Here is a 19,614-nt window from a genome sequence, read left to right as displayed (position 1 = left end):
AATTCAATCACATTAGCAAGAACATTTTTAGCTAAACACAAGCGAATCTGACTTGCCGCTTTCATGTCTAGCTCTTCCCATTCTTCACCAATAATTTTGGATTTTTTCGAGTCTTCACTACTTTTAGATTTTTCTGAACACTTGTCATCTTTTCCGCTAGTTGGTCTCCCTTTATACGCCTTGTGTAATTCAAATTGGACTAACACATTCTTGACTTGCACTCGCCACAAACCAAAATTAATTCTCCCATCAAATTTCTCAATTTCAAATTTTGTCCCCATCTTGCTAATCAGTACTAATAAATGAACAATAGCAATGAAAAGTACCCACTAAATTAGTTTTAGAAAAAAAAGGTGGATCACAATGGATACACTTAAATACTAAGTCTTTCTTTAGACAAAACCTCTTTAGATTGTACTTATTCTCATTATTACCAAACATACAAGTACCCCAAAGCAACTCCACCAGAATAGCAAACTCCACTAGAATCAGATTTCACTTGCTACTCCACCAGGACGAAACTTCTGCTTAAAAACAATAATTCTAATTCAAATTTTTTTTCTGAAGTGGAAGATCAGACAAAGCTCTGAAGCCACTTGTTGGGTAAAACTCCAACTATTTTTCCATCCCTTCCGGACCGCCTTCAAGCAGAAAATAATAGAGAAATTTAAAGAGAATAACAACCCAAAAATTTAACATGAAAAACTCCCCAATTGGATAAAAACCATAGACCACCTAGAAAAATATTCACTGTATGAAAATTGTTACAACCATATAAGACACAATATTTTTCTCACACTCAAATACCTAAAATATTACACCCAAGAGATCTCCAAGAGAAAATTCTCTAAATCTCACATTTATTTCTCTATATTTTTGTTGTTATGTCTTCATGGTGGAGATGCCTATTTATAGGCAATTTAGAGTTATGATTGGTGCTTATTAACACATTTATGCCACCATATTTAATAAAATGTGTGAAAATCATTAGTCTTTTTTCTCGACTTCCACTAACTAAATGCCACAATTTAAACATTTTTCTTCTTTATTCAAACCAATACAACAAAAATAATGTTTGTACTGAACTACAAAATCAGTCTCCTTTGATTTTCTTTTTCCTTTTATGATGTGTTCTATATGTATCATTGTAGGTAAAATACCATTAAGGTCACTTGTATTAAAAGTGAAATTTCTATTATAAACATTAATCGGTAATCTTGTAAAAATTGGTAACTACCATTGCTATATAGTGACATTATTTTTTAAAAAAAACATTATACGGTTAGTATACATAACTTATTATCTAGTTATCTGATCTTTTCAGCATTCCAGGATTTAGCCGTTATTGATCAAAGCACTGCACTAGCGCATAGCTGGGAAAGGAATAGGCTCATTTTACAGGCGGATAGCTTCATAATAAGCTCCGAAATTGTCTGATCCGAGCTCTGAAGAATTCTTCATTCTCCTCGTGAAATCGAATGGCTAAGTCTGTCTTTGCAGAGGCCATAAATTTCAAACAAGAGAGTATCCTTGTCATCCTAAAACACTTTCCGTTTCATAATAAGAATCAATCGATGCAGAGGGATGATGACGATGACGATGAAAAGAGCCATGATCTTGGTGTGTGTCATAATATCTGCAAGAATCAACTGATGATGCAGAGGGATGATGCTGATGAATAGAGTTATCTCGTTCGGAACCATAAAATGAATCCTCAATGAAAGGAGGCTTTGAAGGAAGAGGCACTTCTAGTTTTTCTTGTGTAAGTAGTTTAATAATTGTTGTCATATCTGGACGCATAATAGGTGACTCTTGAGTACATAGCAGGGCAATTTGAACCACCCTTAGTACTTCATCCACATCTTCTATCTCCATGCTCGGATCTATTATCCGAGATGCCCTTTTCTCCTTGAAATGTCTCCAAGCCTGCACGTTAAATTAACAAGTAATGTCAAACTTAGAAATATAACAACAATAACATACCCAGTGAAATCCATATTTTTTTACATGATCGAGGTAGTTGAACTTGTCATAGCAGGTTAGTCATCAATTACAAATATTATCATGGAGATTTACGTGTATTTACCTTATAAAAGACCTGCTTTGTGTATACACTTTTTACTACTCTAGAAGTAAATGCGAAAAAAGAAAGTGTTGAGGGGAAATTACAATGGTTACAAGGGTGTCAAGAGTGTCATCAGCTGGAATTTTGTTAATCTCCCTTCCGCTTACTATTTCCAGGATAAGAACTCCAAAGCTATAAACATCCACTTTGTCTGTTAATTTTCCTTGAGCAAGGTACTCCGGAGCCATGTATCCACTGCAGGTATATGGATTAGCACGGGCTAGGACAAAACGAAGAATGGTAAGAGGTTAATCTAAATTAAAGTGCTTCATTACATACAATGTGCCTGCAATGACAAGAGGTGCACTTCCTTTGTCCCTGATATTAAACCTGGCAAGCCCAACAACACAACAAACAACAATTCCAAGCAAGTTGAAGTCAGATATATGAATTCTCATTGTCCATGTTGCTCCATTTAAGCTCGTCCATACTTCTTGGTGAAATAAATCTCGAACACGACTAAGAAGACCCGACTTTTAGAAAGCAATGCATAAAGTAAATGCACTAACCTGGCAAGACCAAAATCTGCAATTTTGGGACGATATTTCAAGTCTAGTAAGATGTTACTAGGTTTGATGTCTCTGTGAATGATTCGAACTTGACAATCATTGTGAAGGTATTCTAAACCTTCAGCTGTCCCTTCGATTATCCTGAGCCTTTTCTTCCAATCCAAGTCTTCCTTCTTCTTTGGATCTTTCTTCCATGCATATAGTCAAGAAAATGGAGTAAGTAGGATAATACCTAACTTCTAGTTACAAATGACTTAGCATTGTTTCTATCCTTTTAAGGAGGAGAAGAATTAAAGATCTTAAGAACAAAATACATACCGAATAAGATCAGATCAAGGCTTCTATTTTCCAGATACTCATAGATAAGAAAGCTATCATCATCAGTGAAACAACAACCAAGAAAACGAACCAAATTCTGGTGTTGGGCTTGTCCAATAATGTCTATCTCATTCGATATCTCTTCATTCTGAATTTTGGTAGTTAAAAACATCCGTTTGATAGCAATTTCTCTACCATCTGGCAAAGTCCCCTACTTCAGAAATATTCAACACTTATTTAGCAGAACTAACATTGTCAAAGCAGAGGAGCAAAATAGGGGTGAGAAAAAAGAAAAGAAAAGGAAATAGTATGCTTTTATACTTTAAAGACTTCACCAAATCCACCTTGGCCAATCTTGCGTTCTTCACTGAAGTTGTCTGTGGATTTCTCCAGTGTTGAATATTTGAAATGCAGACTCCTTTTCATAACAGATGACTCAAGATCCGATGGATTACCATTATGTTTCGTCTGGTGTTTCACTCGTTTTTCATGGAGAGTTGTGCCCACAATATATCCAACCAGAATAGCCACTATGCATACACCAACAGCAACAACAATAAATATAAGGTACATGTAAATAGCTCCTGCAAAATGAATTCCTTCTTAAGTGAGTTTTGCTTTTGTGCACTAAAAGGGTACAATTATTTTACACTATTTGGTTAACTTACTTACAAAGACAGATAACTAGAGTTAACTAGTTAAAGCGGGTCAAATATAGTTACCTGGAGATCGAAAGAATACTTAACATGCTGTAACAAGATGAAATATGCTGATTGTCTAAAGATACTATACACAACATGATTAAATTCCCATGAAAAAATTTCTCAAGAGCAGGCATGAGATGTACACCTGACCTTTAGTATTAAGTAAGAAATTTGAACCATCGCTAGATTCAAACTCTGAGTAACGAAAATAGCAGCCAACGCTAAGGGAGCGTGCCTCAATGGATGGCAAACAATCAAGAACAGCTGTGCTTGCGTTTGATAGGCAATCAGAACATGATTTTTCATCCAAAGTATTCCAGCAGTTAGCCATGCCATAAACTGATAAGCCATAAGCTTTCCTTTGTCCTTCTGCATATCCACTGTGAACTGGGGCCATGGTTACCACATCCTTGATGACTTTGGTAGCCACATCCCTAAATTGATCATTCTTCAAGTTCACTGCATCACTGCATCTCTTTATTCAAATTTAACCAAAAAAAGATAACCATGAGGACCAAAAACAAGCTAGCCATTGTCAAGTTTGTTAAACATATAGTTAAATAAAAGTGAAACCTTCCTTGATAGCTTAACTTTTAGATGAGGTCACACTTCAAACATGTATGGAATCAAAACAGACACACACTGCCACCCATTCTCTAAAAGAATTTCCGTGTGCTTTGCTCAATATTTGATCATGTGAGAGAGCGTGTTGAGGATATAATTAAGTATATAAAACTATACCTTCTCCTAATCTAAATAATGAGTTATTTATTTAGCAGTTTGGATGATGGTTTTGATTTTATTTTTTATATCGGATTATAAGCTCTAACGGGTTAATCAGGTTTAAATTAATAAAATATTAATATCATTCGGTATATAAAGTCCTTGACTTGAGATTTAATTTCATACTTTTTATTTTTGATTGTCCGTCACTCTTGATTATTCTACAAGATGCCAGTGTTTGTTTTTGAACAAAATGCAATTGTCAACTCACGTGCGTGGTTCATTTGGTTTGTCACTTTGATTCTAAGTGATTTCTTTTTGTGTGTATGAAACCTTAATAGTTAAATCGATAACGATCATCGACCCGACCATACACAGCCTTATTCAGATGAAAACATTTCTAATCAAGGATGGAGCTACATGGAGTGCCAAGGCGGTTCAATTATCCCTTTTACCGGAAAATCACATTTAACATAAGATAAGCTTCACTAAAACATAAGAAAATTAGGAAGAAAAGGAAAAAGGGGGGAAAGAGAAATTACTTTAACGTCATGGGGAGAAGAGGATTCATAAAAGAAGCTATAGTTCTCGAATCTCATGAAACAGCCATCGAAGAAAACGCGACCGCTGGTATGGGGAAAACAACCAGGCAATTGGGTTTTGATGGTAGAAAAACAAATCTGACAATCTTCCTTAGAGAGATCATCCATACATTGAGCCAAAACATAAATTCGATTGGGAGCAAACCCTTCTCCATAAATTGAGAATTTGTTGGATCTCATCTCGGGTTCCATAGCTACAACTGCATTCGCATAATTTTGGTTGAATTCTGAAACATTCTCAGCTTGCTCCACCCCACAGAATTTATAAACCAGCTCTGTTCGAGGATTCGCATTACAGGCTCCAACAAACATAAACATTAACCAAAAAACCACCATCACATTGCCCATAGAAACAATGTGTGCTCATCTTCGTTTTCTCATTTTGTTTTTTTCTGGAAAATTTTATGTTTTTATTTTCTTGGAAAATTCTGATTTGGGTATGTGATGATGTATAATTAAACATATTTAACTTTCATTTTTGGTTGAAATATATATATATAGAGAGAGACTTTTAATTCATCAATTTGTGCATTTTCATAACTTTAAAGAATTTTTAATCATGACATATAGTTTTATATTGTTATATGAGAGTACTATAATTAACATATTCCGTATATGCAGTAATTGAAGTTTAAATATATTTAATCATACAATTATATTTGACCAAATAAAATTGAAATTCACTAGTAACTAAGAGATCAAAATTTATTAAACCGTGTCAAATTCTTGTAAGATCTTGATAACGAATAAATTTAATTTATATGCATTATTTGGGGTGATAATTTAATGTGAGTAATTAATCAGAAATTTCCTTTAATGAGTCAAGATCTTGTGGGTTTTCCTAATTTCTGTAGATGCATAGGTGATTATTAATTGCCCTGGCAACGTACACCAAACTTAATAAATATTATTAATTTTCAGAAAAATTTCCTTCTCTAACTGTGAAGTCACTTGAAATGAAAATACATGTTCGCATACATGGAGAAATTAATATAGTATTTATCTTTGAGAAAACTTGTTAAATGTAAACAATCGAGATATATGTATCGACAAATCAATAACGATAACTATAATTCAAAAACTGGAGATGAATTAAAACTTATCTTATGGCTACAATTGTGTTAAAACAAAATAAAATTCGACTATATTATCTTTTAGACTTAACTAGTTGTTTATCCTCAAAAAAGAATAACAGATTTTTTATACATAGCTCAAGGACATGTGAATTGAAACGACCGATAATGTTAGATTGAGATAGTTTAACTTGCTTTAATTTATGTAAATAGGGCAAATAATGAGTAAGAAATGAAACAAAAACAAATTAATTAAGAGAATAAGAACAATTTGAAGTCCGGTGTCAGAAGCTAATAGTATCATTGGGCAGGCTTCATGTTATTGATATTACGGAAAATAATCTAAAATATTTTTAAAATATTAGAATTGATACAAAAATATTCTCTATTGACCTATTGACTCCATAATACTCTTGACATCAATTTTTACCGCTCTATAATGCCCTTAATACAAACGGCCCATTAGCAAATATAATTAGATTTTTCAATTGATACGTGATATCATTTGATTCATCAGAAATTTAATTAACCTAAACAAATGAAATCACCCAAATATGAATCCACCTATTTATCCATACTCGCCCCATTTTCCCTTATTTTTTCGTCTGTAGAAGAAATATTGATTCAAAGTCGGAATTCGATAACAATCATAAAGAATCTAATGGTCACTTTCTAGCTCACAGAGAAATTCTCGATCATGGGTTCTCTAAAAAGTCTCTGAAGTAAGCATGGTCGCGAAATTGAGTCGATTGATATGGATATGAATGTGGGTATTGACACTTCAATTCAACAACTATACAATATAATGTACATAAAATGCAAGGCTCAGATTATTCACCTTTAAGACGGAACTTTCTATCATATGGTGAGGAATCAAGAATTAATTCTGAGCTAAGGTACTTTACAGATCTTGATTTTGGTGGAATGGATATTAAGAAAGAGGTTTCAGAAGAAAACTAAGTATACAATGACGAGAAGTTTGGAAAAATTAAAACATATCCTGCAAGTTCCAAAAATGTTCGAAAGCAATTTTCTCCTCAAAATGATTTCAAACAAGCCACCATATCAAGGACCATGTGTTTTTATGAAATGTCTTCTCTAAAACATTTGAGAATTCGGAAAAGCTTAATGTAGCTCCATGTCCATGAAGAATGAGAAGAAGAATTCTCCATTAAAGAAGGAAAGAGAAACTGAACCTGATTTATGGGTTTTGCCTCTTTAGATACTAGGCTTTCTAGTTGGGGCGGCTAGAGTTTATGGATCCGGTCAGGTTCGGGTTGAGATTTAATTTGCTTAGGTTAATTTAATTTCTAACAAATTAAATGATGCCATGTATTAAATAAAAATTCTAATTATATTTGTTAATGGGGCCGTTTGTAATAAGGGTATTATAGAGCCGTAAAGATTGACGTCAAGGGTATTATGGAGCCAATAGGTCAGCGAAATGTATTTTTGTACTAATTCCTATAGTTCAAGAATATTTTAGACCATTTTCCATTGATATTAATAAACAAAATAATGAACTGTAATGATCCGTTAGGTAATTTTGAGAACAAGTCCTCCTCCTTTTATAGAAGATCCTTTTTGTAAATTTAAGTTAAAAATTTTGGACCTTTTGGTAACTTCGATAAATTAGTTGATGAATAATTTTAGATAATTAATTTAATTGGTGGGCTAAAGTGTTAATTTATTTAATACCCTATATCACTTTTCTTATATTTATTAAAATAGGTTAGTAGGGTTTGTAAATTTTAATACATAATTAGTTTGAGAAAAAAAAAGAGGAACAGCGACGAACGCAGAAGCTGGAAAAAAAATACGGAGGAAGAAAGAAAAGAAAGGGGGAAAAAATAAATGAGAAGAGAAAAATAGGAATTTTCACTACAAAGCGTCAAGATTTTAATCGTTCGAAAGCATTATGAAAGACTCAAATTTTAAAGTGATTATTCAATTTAATTAAGACAAGTGAATTTTTAAACCTCAATTTAAGCTTGTAGATGTTTGTATTTTCGTGTTATGTGTACTGGAAAGTAATGAGAATTTGATTGGATTATTGACTATATGATTGGTCTTAAAAATGGAGGTGAGGGGTATAAAATGGTGATCTAATGACATGTATTGGTGGAATTGATATGTTGTGATTATGGGTTTATTTTGGACATGTGAAATGACTATGTTGATGTGAGATAGAAAAAATTATTGTTGTTGTCATGTTATTATCGTGAATCATATGAACATGAATTGATTGCATTGATTCTGGCATACTGTGCTGAGATTGAAAATGATATGAAATAAAGGGGTCGTGCCACACGCCCCGTGGCAGATATTATGAAATAAAGGGGTCGATCCACACACTCCGTGGAAGGATATGTATATTGAGGGAATGGGCCATACGCTCCGTGACAGATAGGACAGAAATGTCTCCCATGGGTTCCGGACTATAATTCAACGGATGGGTACCGATAGGACAAACATGCATCATTTCATTGCATTGCATCGCATTTTGTCGATATTTGTGAATTCGTGTTTACGACTTATTGCTCTGTATATGTTGAATTTGACTTGATATGATTCACTTGATAAGACTACCGATGATTATTCGTGGACTGTATTGTTATTATTGTGTAGAGTGTAGAGTTGGCCTGGTTTTATGCAGGTTGTAGTTGAAGAGGTTCGGTTAGGATAACAGGAGTACTTGTATCTATCAAGCTTTGCTTAATTTTAGTTATCCATTTGCTGAGTACCGTGTTGTTTGGTACTCACCCCTTGTTTCTACACTTGTGTAGGTTGTAAGTCCGAACTTGCTTGATCTCCTCGTATTTTATACCACATCCGAGGCTATCATCTCGAGTGTTGAGATAACTGTTACATTCATCTACTGGACACCTCTTACTCCTTTAATATGTTTTAGTCATATTCTAGAGATAAAGACATTGTGATTGTATTTTCTTTCGTACTTCGATAATGTATTAGTGACTTGTATACGTGACAATCAGTCTTGGGGGATTTTGAGATTATTTATTTGTTTTTTTGACTAAGTTAAACCTTATTTTTTCTCAATTACTTCCGCATTTACTTTCCGTTGAGTTTTAGGTTGACTTATCTCGGTGGGTTGAGATGAGTGTCATCACACCCGAATTCAGATCGTGACATGAATAGACTTGAGAGCTTAAGAACGTAAGAATAATAATGTATTGCTATTAAATAAATAAATTTCAAATACCCCATAATGAATAAATAAAAGGACTATTTAATAATTGTCTTATTGATTTTGCACAATTCTTAAGAAATTATAAATATAAGGGCAACTTTACCATATCACCATTTGAATATACTCCCTCCGTCCATCTTTACTTGGCCCTATACTATTTTGGAATGTCCAACAATACTTGTCTACTTTCTAAAATCAATGGATAATTTATCTATTTCTACCCATTTTACTCTTATTTAATACTACATTAGATTTTTCAATACTTTGAAATTATAAGTCAAAGTTAAACTTTCAAAGTCTAATAAATGATCAACTACACGTCCCTTCATGTCCTTCCATTCCAATATAAATGGAGTATACTCCTTCTAAACCCATGCGCCACTTTAAAATCTTTTTTTTAAAAAAAAGTTGGGGCGGAAACTTCAAGGAGTTTTTATAGTTGACACAATTTTTTTAGTTAGATTTAATTGATCCTAATTATTTAGATGACTTATATTAAATAGGGATAATTTGGTACATTTATTCTTATTATTTAATGCTCCTTAATCCCTGTGTCAAGTCAACATGGGCCAAGTAAAGATGGACGAAGGGAGTAACAAAAACAGTGTCTTGAAAAATATTATAGAAAAATGACGACTAATTAATAATAAGAGTAAATTAGGAACTAAGTGCAAAATTATCTCTAAATTGGACAAGTATTATTGGACATCTATTTTTAATATAATGGACAAGTAAAAATAAATAGAGGGAGTAATATAGTCAAACCTTACGAAATAATTTTCGTACAATTCGACTTCCATGAAGGCTCCCACAAACTCATGGTTCGATCGTTACAAGAAGAAGCAAGCTTCAACACTCTCCAACACAACAGAGTCATCATTGTGGGGAGGTTAAAGAGCATCCAACGCAATATAGCGAGTGGATATATAGGTGAATCGTGTATCCTCGATGACTATTGAATCTTATCCTTCGGTGAAGGCTCATCCTGAGTTTCACAACCCTAGAGCTAGACGAGCTCGGAGGAACATCAGGCTCGGACATAATGAATTTATTGGTTTGATGCGATTTATCGATTTTCTTTATACGCGCGACTATATTCGTTGTCCAAATACATCCCCTTGGGAAGAACAATTAAGGCATGGCATTGAAATCTGTTTACTTTACTAAAGATGAAGTAATTGCATTGAGTACTAGATTATAGAGTACTTTTAGTTCATTGTTTCTATTCCACAAACATGAATTCTTTCAAATTAATTATTATCCATTGGTTTTGCTTTAAGTCGTGGTCTCTTTTTCAGAAAGAAAGCTATCAAAATCCCACAAAGAACATGCCAACTTGTACTTAATTTGGCTTCAAAGTACAAGAGTAATTAACAGTTCCACCTAGTAATAAGTTCAAATGTAGTCTTAATTGGAAACAGTCCATGTGGCAACAATTTTCACGGTCCATGTGGCAGCACACAGTACCATTTCATTTGTTTTTATTCCTTTCTCCTTTTTTAATCACGATGAGATGGTCATATTCACCTTTAACTTATATTCGAAATAAAGCACTCTTGTACTTTCAATAACTCTTTGCGTACTCCATTTCAATTTGCTTCACTATTTTCTTTTTAGTAGGCTTTAAAGAAAAATTCTTTTTCTTTTCACAATATTATAATTCTATTTTTTATACGACTAACATATTTAAACTTATAAAAATAAAGAATATTTTAATATATTTTTTATATATTTAATTTAAAGTCATAATATTCAAAAATCTTCTTTCACTTCACCACATTAGCTAGCCAACACCATCCTTGTTCATTACTATATTTATTTTGACTGATCGGGTATCATCATATAACTCGCATAAAAGAACACTCCATTAGAATTTGCCGTCATGATCGTTTTTCTGAAATTATATTCATTTTTGAGCATCGAAAATTATAATTTGACTTGTGTATGACAATATCTGACTAAAAGAATCAATCGTCACAATTCTTTTCTCGGAACTAGTTTTTATTTTGAAGGGTCTGGAAAAATATACCTAGATTAGAAGAACGTTTACGGTAGTTTGTTTGGGACAAAATTCTTGACAAAAAATGTTAAAATGATACAGTGGGTCATTGCTATGGATGTTTAAAATGGACAAAGTCTATTAATATTTGAGGTGTATAAGTAGAAGTTGGAATAAACTTTAAAGGATTGTCGATGGATTCTGTCATTTTTTTTTTGTTCTTTTGATTTCAACAATCAAACACATGATTCAGCACCCAAAACTATTCTAAATTAACTCAAATTTAAAACATAAATTTCATATATCATATAAGACAAACTTTAATCATCATTTTATCAAAATAACAAAAATCCAATAAATTAATTTAGCACCCTTTTAATTTTTAATGTATGTCTGAAATTGTTCTTCGAATTCCCATAGTCATCAAAATCTACTTCACAAGATCAAATTTAAACTATGACTTGCATATATTATAAAGAACAACCCAATAATCAATCTGTTAGAAGAAGAACAAATCTAATAAATTCATTTAGGAATGGTGATTTCTCATTATATTCAAAACTTATTTGATGTTAACTTACTTTTTATATTTTCACATTATATTTCAATTGATATAAATTCAAAAAATACTACTCCTTATACAACAATTAGGAAAAAGAATAAAAAAGAAGAAGCAAAGAACAAATATGCATTTTTATTTAAATAATATTATAATATTTTTAGTTAAATGTTTGTAAGAAAGTAAATATAAATTTAATGGAGTGAAATTTTACAACAAAGTTGGATAATAACATTTTTATTAATTTAACTCATTTAAACATTTCGAATTCAACACCAAACCATTCATTTATCGTCCTTTATTTATGGGCATTATATCTTATTATCTAGACAAAAATAATTTATAACCACATAAAAAAAAAATTAGGGATGACAGTAAGGTAACTGAGTTTAAAATTATGTGAGTGCGAGGCAGGGGACATGATTGTAGCCTGTAAGTGCGGGGCATGTTAAATTTATTTGATTTGGTGATTGCACAAGTATAAATTTTGAACTTCTAAAATAACCTATTACCTATATAAGATTTTTGTTTAATTTTGCCTTTTGGTTAAATTTGAATTTAAGCATTTTCTCTTGAAATTTTAAAATTTGTACATCATCTTTTTCTTGGTGAACGAAAGATCTTTTTGATTTTTACATCATATTTAGTATATTTATAAATTGAATTGAATCAAGGATCAACTCTTAGTCCGTTTTTATTTGCCTTGGTGATGGATGGATTGACGTGACAAATTCAAGGTGAGGTGCAATGGTGTATGCTTTACGCGGACGACATAGTCCTGATCGATGAGACTCGTAGCGGAGTTAACGCTAAGCTGGAGGATTGGAGACATACCCTGGAGTCTAAAGGGTTTAAGCTGAGTAGGACCAGGACAGAGTACGTAGAGTGCAAGTTCAGTGAGACACCTCAGGAGATTGACGCGGAAGTTAGGCTTGGTGACCAGGCCATCCAAAAGAAAAATAGTTTCAAGTACCTTGGGTCTATCATGCAAGGCAGCGGGGAGATTGACGATGATGTCACACATCATATTGGAGCAGGGTGGATGAAATGGAGGCTCGCTTCCGGTGTGATATGTGACAAGAAGGTGCGAAACATTTTGTTACATGATTTGGGCTTCAGATTCTTTCGATCTTGTCCATATGAACAATACATATTTTTGAAATATATTTGTCTTGTGTTAGTTAGTTTGAAGTTGTTAAAGAAAATAATATATAAACAAATAAAACTAAACTTGAATGCTTAAGCTAAATAGTAACGTAAAAATAATAGTTAAAAAAGTTTATGTGAGGCGCTTGGGCAAATTACAATCTTCACAAACTTATGTAAACTTATTTCCGCTGAAGTTTAGAAAGGAAATGTCAAATGTTATACAGTTGTGAATAAGAAAATTAAGAAGAGGGGTGGATGATTATTATAGGTTTATGAACGGTTGATGATGGATGCCATTATATATCTAAAGGGAGGGGATTCAGAGAAGAAACTAAAATTTTAATTTTATGAGTTCTAAGCTGTTTTATGGTGATTTAAAGTGATAATATTTGTCCATATTTAGTAAGTCATTAACATAAACATATTATCTAAAATAAATCTATTAAATTTGATTGAATGCCGACTACTAACTCCATTCCGATGGTAGGGTCCTAGAGAGATTTAGGGTTGGGGTAGGGGTACCCTAGCTTTGTTAGGAATCAGTCATGTATGGAGTAAGATCCATTATTATTTTAGCCTAAACCATACTTCTCACTATATTAGGTCGCAATTTGTCCCTTCTTGTTTTTCCTTGATAACATTTTGAGTGGATTACAACTCTTTACACCTAATTCCACAATTCAATTTACTATGACTAGTGCTCAAAAGATCTTTGAATTTGGATCAAGTTCTCTTTTAGTCTTGGCCTTTAATTTTTCAATTAATCTTAGGTCCCGTTTGATCATAAAAAATGTAAAATTTGAAGAAAAAAAAATTAATTTTGTTTTCAAAATGAAAAATAGTATAGGGAAATTAGAATTATGGTTGGTCATGAATAAAAATTAAAGTTATTTTTTTTCGTGAGTGATTCATGTGATTTTTGAAATTCAACTACGGAAAATATAAATATATTAATGAGTAAATGGCCAGTTAATTTCTTACATAATGATCTTTTAGATTGAATAATAAACTAACTGCAGAGGATTGTGATGAAATGGTTGAGGCTAGGAATGTCAAGTAGACATGTTGAATTGAATTTGATCGATTCAAAATGAATGTGTTAATATATGGTCGGGTTAAATTTGTTTAAATATGTAATAAGAAAATGTCACGCCCCGAGAGGGTACCCTAGGCGTGGCCGGCACTCAGAAACCATCTCTGGCTTCCGAGAGAACCACTTGGTCTCATTACTCATTTGTTCATCAGCGGAAGACTTAAGAATACTAATGTGGGCTTGTCATCATCAATATCAAAAGGAAAAAAAATAATAATTCTTAGAAAAAGTAATTTCTAAGGAGAACTACTCGGATTACATCATCAAACTCTGTCTATGAAGCCTCTAATACTCTTAGATGGTGCCAATGACATGTCCATGGCTACCTCAAAAAGAAACATCACACTCAATAATAATAAAAGGATAAGGAGTTCCTTCGAATACAAGAAGGACTCACCAAATAGCAGAAAAGAAATGATCTTCAACGATGCGCCTATTGAGGATCTCTAACAATTGTATCTGCATCATAAAACGATGCAGGTCGAATGACGTCAGTACATGGAATGTAAGAGTATGTAAAATGGCAGGAAGATAAGGACAGATATCAAGAAACTCCTCTCAAGAAAACTCAGCTTAGAACTCAACATCATCTCAACATCAATATGTAATGCAAGTTTAAAATATAATAATAAAAATAATAGTAATAAGCAATGCTTACTCAGTTGGGAGTTTCTCTAACCGACAACCATCACTTATGAGCTAGCGATGATACAACGAAGCGATGTCGTTGCCACATCCATCCAATACCTTGCCAGGGTAAAGGACATCACCATCTTGGATCCATTCATCAAAGTCCTCTTTTTAGGACTTAAGAGGCATAGCCTCCATCCTACGCTGGCTACGTAGTTCTGGGGTTTGAGTCAATTAAACTCTTACCCAACTCGGTGCTCAATACTACTCCCAAAATATGTGCTCATATTAAACTCATCATCTAGTCTTATTGGACTTTAATTAAAATCATCAAACTCATCTCATTTCATGTTCATCAATTATTATACTTCCAAAAAACATCATTTACATCTCATTAAAACATCTTGCTCAAATTATCATTTGTTCAAATTCATTCAAACTCAACTCTTTTGCTCTTTTAAAACTCAATAAAATACATATATAGTATTAATTCATATAACTTTATTTTTATCAATGAAAATAATAAAAAGTCAACATCTTTACTCAAAACATGTGTAAAAATATTCATGAACATCAAATCAATTAGGATTCATGGGAAAGTAGCAATGAACAATAATTCCAATAATATGAGAGATAACAATAATAATAATATTAATACATAAATATATCAAACTCAATAGAAGAAGAATTAATTCATTTAGAATTCAAGATTTGGATAAAACTCAACTATAACTCAATTATAATAAATTTAAATATTGGGCGCATGGACGAACTCAATCCAATGCTATGAAAGCCTTACATACCTTAAATCCGAAGGTTTACTCTGAATTGGAACACTCTTGGACCTCTAGCCTTTTGTTCTCGCCGGTTTGTTTTGTGTACTACCCGGAGTATAAGAATCACCGGAGTAGTATTTTTATACTACTAAAACTAAAACTATATTTGAGAAGAAGTATATAGAGAGAAGAGTTGCTTAAGAAAACTTGATGAATAAAATGAGAAAATAAGGTGGGTATTTATAGGTATGGAGGAGGGACCTAACAATAAATAAACATAATCATAAAGAATGATCTTGAAAATTCAATGAAGAATTTTGATGTCATGGATGATGTCAAATGGTTCTAGATCTTTGTATGGTAGGTGAGATGACATATCTTTTAACGGAATATTCATTTTTGAAGCTGCGTTTGAATAAGATAAATTCCTTATTAGGATTTGGTGTCTTCATAAGAATTGTAGATATAGAAGTCTAGTTTCAGTTAGTTTAAGAATCATCCAATTTGGAGCATTCTACATTGAGATATGAATTTTATTCTACAAACACTCCATTCCGTCACAACACTATGTCTTCTAAAGATCAATTTATTTGATCTACTTAAACTCCGAATCTTAAGATATGTTCTTCATGAAAGTTGTAGGTAATGATGTTATGGTTACTCAGAAATTTGAATCACCTAATTTGGACCATCCTATGAAAAGTTATGCCCAAATTACGTTAGGCATGAGAGAATATGATCAAAATACATTTAGAACATGATCAAAATACTTTAGAACATGATCAAAATACTTTAGGCATGAGAGAACATGATCAAAATACTTTAGAACATGATCAAAATACTTTAGAATATGATCAAAATACTTTAGGCATGAGAGAACATGATCAAAATATTTTTAGAACACGATCAAAATACTTTTAGAACCTTTTTATGTCTTCATATAAGGACCTTTGATAAATTAATAATTTAATGCATTTAAGAGCCAACATAAACTAACATAAGGTAGGTGATTAAACTTCAAATATTTAATAATCTATGCAATTGAAATCATGATATGAAAACCCATAAAGTTTCATGCTTGAATTAAATAGAAAACTTTGATAATTCATTTAGACTTCATAAATGAAAGGATCCATTAATTAATAACATTTTAGGGGGTGTTACAGAAAATCTCTAGTATGACACATCTAAAAGATCTTCTTAAAAATATTTTGACAATGTTTTTGATGAATGTCGTCATTCTATAATTGAAAACTTTTTAATAATGGCATGTTCATGTCGTTATGGATAAGCCAATGAGGAAGGAATTTGGGCCAGATCCGGTAATGGATGGGTGATTAAATTATGAGTTTGATAGCTTGAACTGATAGCCAAGACGTTAAGGAGCATATATGAATTTACAGAATTAAATTTGGGCGAGTAAAACTCCCATAATTGATCTTGACGTGAAAAGTTGATTTTAGATCATCAAGGTTTGAATGTGTGTTGCAAAATGGGGGCTTGTGACTCAAATCCTGAGTTTCTGTCTCCGTGCAACCCATCACGGCGGGATTATTCCATCTATTGTGGGGCCGCCATGGCAGGGTAAGTGGTGCCATGGCGGGACAATCGTGAATTTAAACAGAAAAAAGTTCTAAAATCGTTTTTATTTCTCCCATTTCGTTCTTGAGAGACTAGAAGCGACCTAGGACAATATTCCTTCAGTTTTCCATCAATTTTTATGCTAAAGGTAAGTTAATCACTCCCCTCACTTGTATTTTGATTCTTAGAACCTAGAATCTATAGTAAATATCTTAGGGGAGGGTTTTGAGCCTAAATTTAATGATGGAAAAAGCCCCCCGGGGGGGGGGGGGATGATCATGAAGTGGCCAAGGGTTAGGATTTTGAGATAATTTGGGTATTGCAGGCCATTGTTCATTGAGTCCTTGTATTTCTTGTTAATTTTAGACCAAGAACAAGCCAAGAGATTCCGAAAAGGGAAAACTCGTGCTCTTTAGAGTTTTCAAGGCTTGATTTCGAGGTAAGTAATGATTTGTATTCTGGTATATGTTATATGTGCCTGTTAATCGCAATTGATAGTATTGCATGCATGTATGAGACTGAAAAATAAGGTAATGAACTTAATGAAATGACTACTATAATTAATTGCATGCGGGAAAATCACTTTTAAAGTTATGTGACACACTTTCTTTTTTAATTTGTTCCAAAAGAAATGTCATCATTCTATAATTCAAAGTATTTAACTTTAAAATTCTTCTTATCTTTAATGCAATGATTACAAAAAATAATAATTACTTTTTCCGTTTCAAAAAGAATGACCCCTTTTTTTAATCTGTTCAAAAATAATGACTTCTTTCCTTTTTTGGTAAAACTTTAATTTCAACTTTTCATGTTGTCACGCCCCGAGAGGGTACCCTAGGCGTGGCCGGCACTCAGAAACCATCTCTGGCTTCCGAGAGAACCACTTGGTCTCATTACTCATTTGTTCATCAGCGGAAGACTTAATAATACTAATGTGGGATTGTCTTAATCAAAGGAAAAATAGATAATTCTTAGAAGAAGTAGTTTCTAAGGAGAACTACTCCGATTACATCATCAGACTCTGTCTATGAAGCCTCTAATACTCTTAGATGGTGCCAATGACATGTCCATGGCTACCTCAAAAGAAACATCATACTCAACAATAATAAAAGGATAAGGAGTTCCTTCGAATACAAGAAGGACTCACCAAATAGCTGAAAAGAAATGATCTTCAACGATGCGCCTGTTGAGGATCTCTAACACCTGTATCTGCATCATAAAACGATGCAGGTCGAATGACGTCAGTACGTGGAATGTACGAGTATGTAAAATGGCAGGAAGGTAAGGACATATATCAAGAAACTCCTCTCAAGAAAACTCAGCTCAGAACTCAACATCATCTCAACATGAATATGTAATGCAAGTTTAAAATATAATAATAAAAATAATAGTAATAAGCAATGCTTACTCAGTTGGGAGTTTCTCTAACCGACAACCATCACTTATGAGCTAGCGATGATACAACGAAGCGATGTCGTTGCCACATCCATCCAATACCTTGCCAGGGTAAAGGACATCACCATCTTGGATCCATTCATCAAAGTCCTCTTTTTAGGACTTAAGAGGCATAGTCTCCATCCTACGCTGGCTACGTAGTTCTGGGGTTTGAGTCAATTAAACTCTTACCCAACTCGGTGCTCAATACTACTCCCAAAATATGTGCTCATATTAAACTCATCATCTAGTCTTATTGGACTTTAATTTAAATCATCAAACTCATCTCATTTCATGTTCATCAATCATTATACTTCCAAAAACATCATTTACATCTCATCAAAACATCTTGCTCAAAATATCATTTTCTCAAATTCATTCAAATTCAACTCTTTTACTCTTTCAAAACTCAATAAAATACATATATAGTATTAATTCATATAACTCTCTTTTTATCAATAAAAATAATAAAAAGCCAACATCTTTACTCAAAACATATGTAAAAATATTCATGAACATCAAATCAATTAGAATTCATGGGAAAGTAGCCATGAACAATAATTCCAATAATATGAGAGATAACAATAATAATAATATTAATGCATAAATATATCAAACTCAATAGAAGAAGAATTAATTCATCTAGAATTCAAGATTTGAATAAAACTCAACTATAACTCAATTATAATAAATTTAAATATTGGGCGCATGGACGAACTCAATCCAATGCTATGAAAGCCTTACATACCTTAAATCCGAAGGTTTACTCTGAATTGGAATACTCTTGGATCCCTAGCCTTTTCTTCTCGCCGGAGCGTTTTTTGTACTATCCGGAGTATAAGAATAACCGGAGTAGTATTTTTATACTACTAAAACTAAAATTATATTTGAGAAGAAGTATATAGAGAGAAGAAATGCTTAGGAAAGCTTGATGAATAAAATGAGGAAATAAGGTGGGTATTTATAGGTGGGAAAGAGGGACCTAACAATAAATAAAATAATTATAAAGAAAAATCTGAAAATTTAATGGAATATATTGATGTCATGGATGATGTTAAATGGAGGACAATTTATGTCATGCATGATGTCAAATGCATCTAGATGTTTCCATGGTAGGTAAGATGAGTT

At 32.7% G+C, this 19,614-nt stretch overlaps 1 protein-coding gene and 1 long non-coding RNA gene across 3 annotated transcripts; both read right to left on the bottom strand.

Annotated features, from left to right (window-relative positions):
• Nucleotides 1-1,247: 1,247 nt before the first annotated feature.
• LOC129875126 (cysteine-rich receptor-like protein kinase 46) lies at nucleotides 1,248-5,456 on the bottom strand. 2 transcript variants are annotated; one of them, XM_055950560.1, is made up of 8 exons: nucleotides 4,922-5,456; nucleotides 3,807-4,131; nucleotides 3,274-3,536; nucleotides 2,953-3,163; nucleotides 2,635-2,818; nucleotides 2,405-2,455; nucleotides 2,170-2,320; nucleotides 1,248-1,926 (listed from the first exon to the last, which is right to left on the bottom strand). In XM_055950560.1, exons 1-8 carry the CDS (start codon nucleotides 5,327-5,329, stop codon nucleotides 1,534-1,536), a joined length of 1,986 nt encoding a protein of 661 aa, XP_055806535.1. In that variant the 5' UTR covers nucleotides 5,330-5,456; the 3' UTR covers nucleotides 1,248-1,533. The 2 variants fall into 2 exon arrangements, with proteins under 2 accessions (XP_055806535.1, XP_055806536.1); XM_055950561.1 differs by having other exon boundaries at nucleotides 3,807-4,115; nucleotides 4,922-4,995.
• Nucleotides 5,457-17,992: 12,536 nt separating this feature from the next.
• On the bottom strand, nucleotides 17,993-19,341 carry LOC129875181 (uncharacterized). The gene is made up of 2 exons (XR_008763090.1): nucleotides 19,235-19,341; nucleotides 17,993-18,261 (listed from the first exon to the last, which is right to left on the bottom strand). It is a non-coding gene; the product is annotated as an uncharacterized LOC129875181 (long non-coding RNA).
• Nucleotides 19,342-19,614: the final 273 nt, after the last annotated feature.

This window comes from Solanum dulcamara, chromosome 11 (genome assembly GCF_947179165.1).
Source record: "Solanum dulcamara chromosome 11, daSolDulc1.2, whole genome shotgun sequence".
In the NCBI taxonomy this organism is placed as follows: domain Eukaryota; kingdom Viridiplantae; phylum Streptophyta; class Magnoliopsida; order Solanales; family Solanaceae; genus Solanum; species Solanum dulcamara.
Note: the sequence above shows the minus strand (reverse complement) of the source record. Positions and strands in the feature narration are given on the sequence as shown.

Excerpts from the sequence above, each read along its gene's own strand:
- LOC129875126 (XM_055950560.1), bottom strand. The coding sequence starts at position 5,329 with ATGGGCAATGTGATGGTGGTTTTTTGGTTAATGTTTATGTTTGTTGGA. Across the intron at positions 3,537-3,806 it reads TTTCTTACTTAATACTAAAG|GAGCTATTTACATGTACCTT; the intron begins GTCAGGTGTACA and ends TTCATTTTGCAG. Across the intron at positions 2,456-2,634 it reads GCAGATTTTGGTCTTGCCAG|GTTTAATATCAGGGACAAAG; the intron begins GTTAGTGCATTT and ends TGGGCTTGCCAG.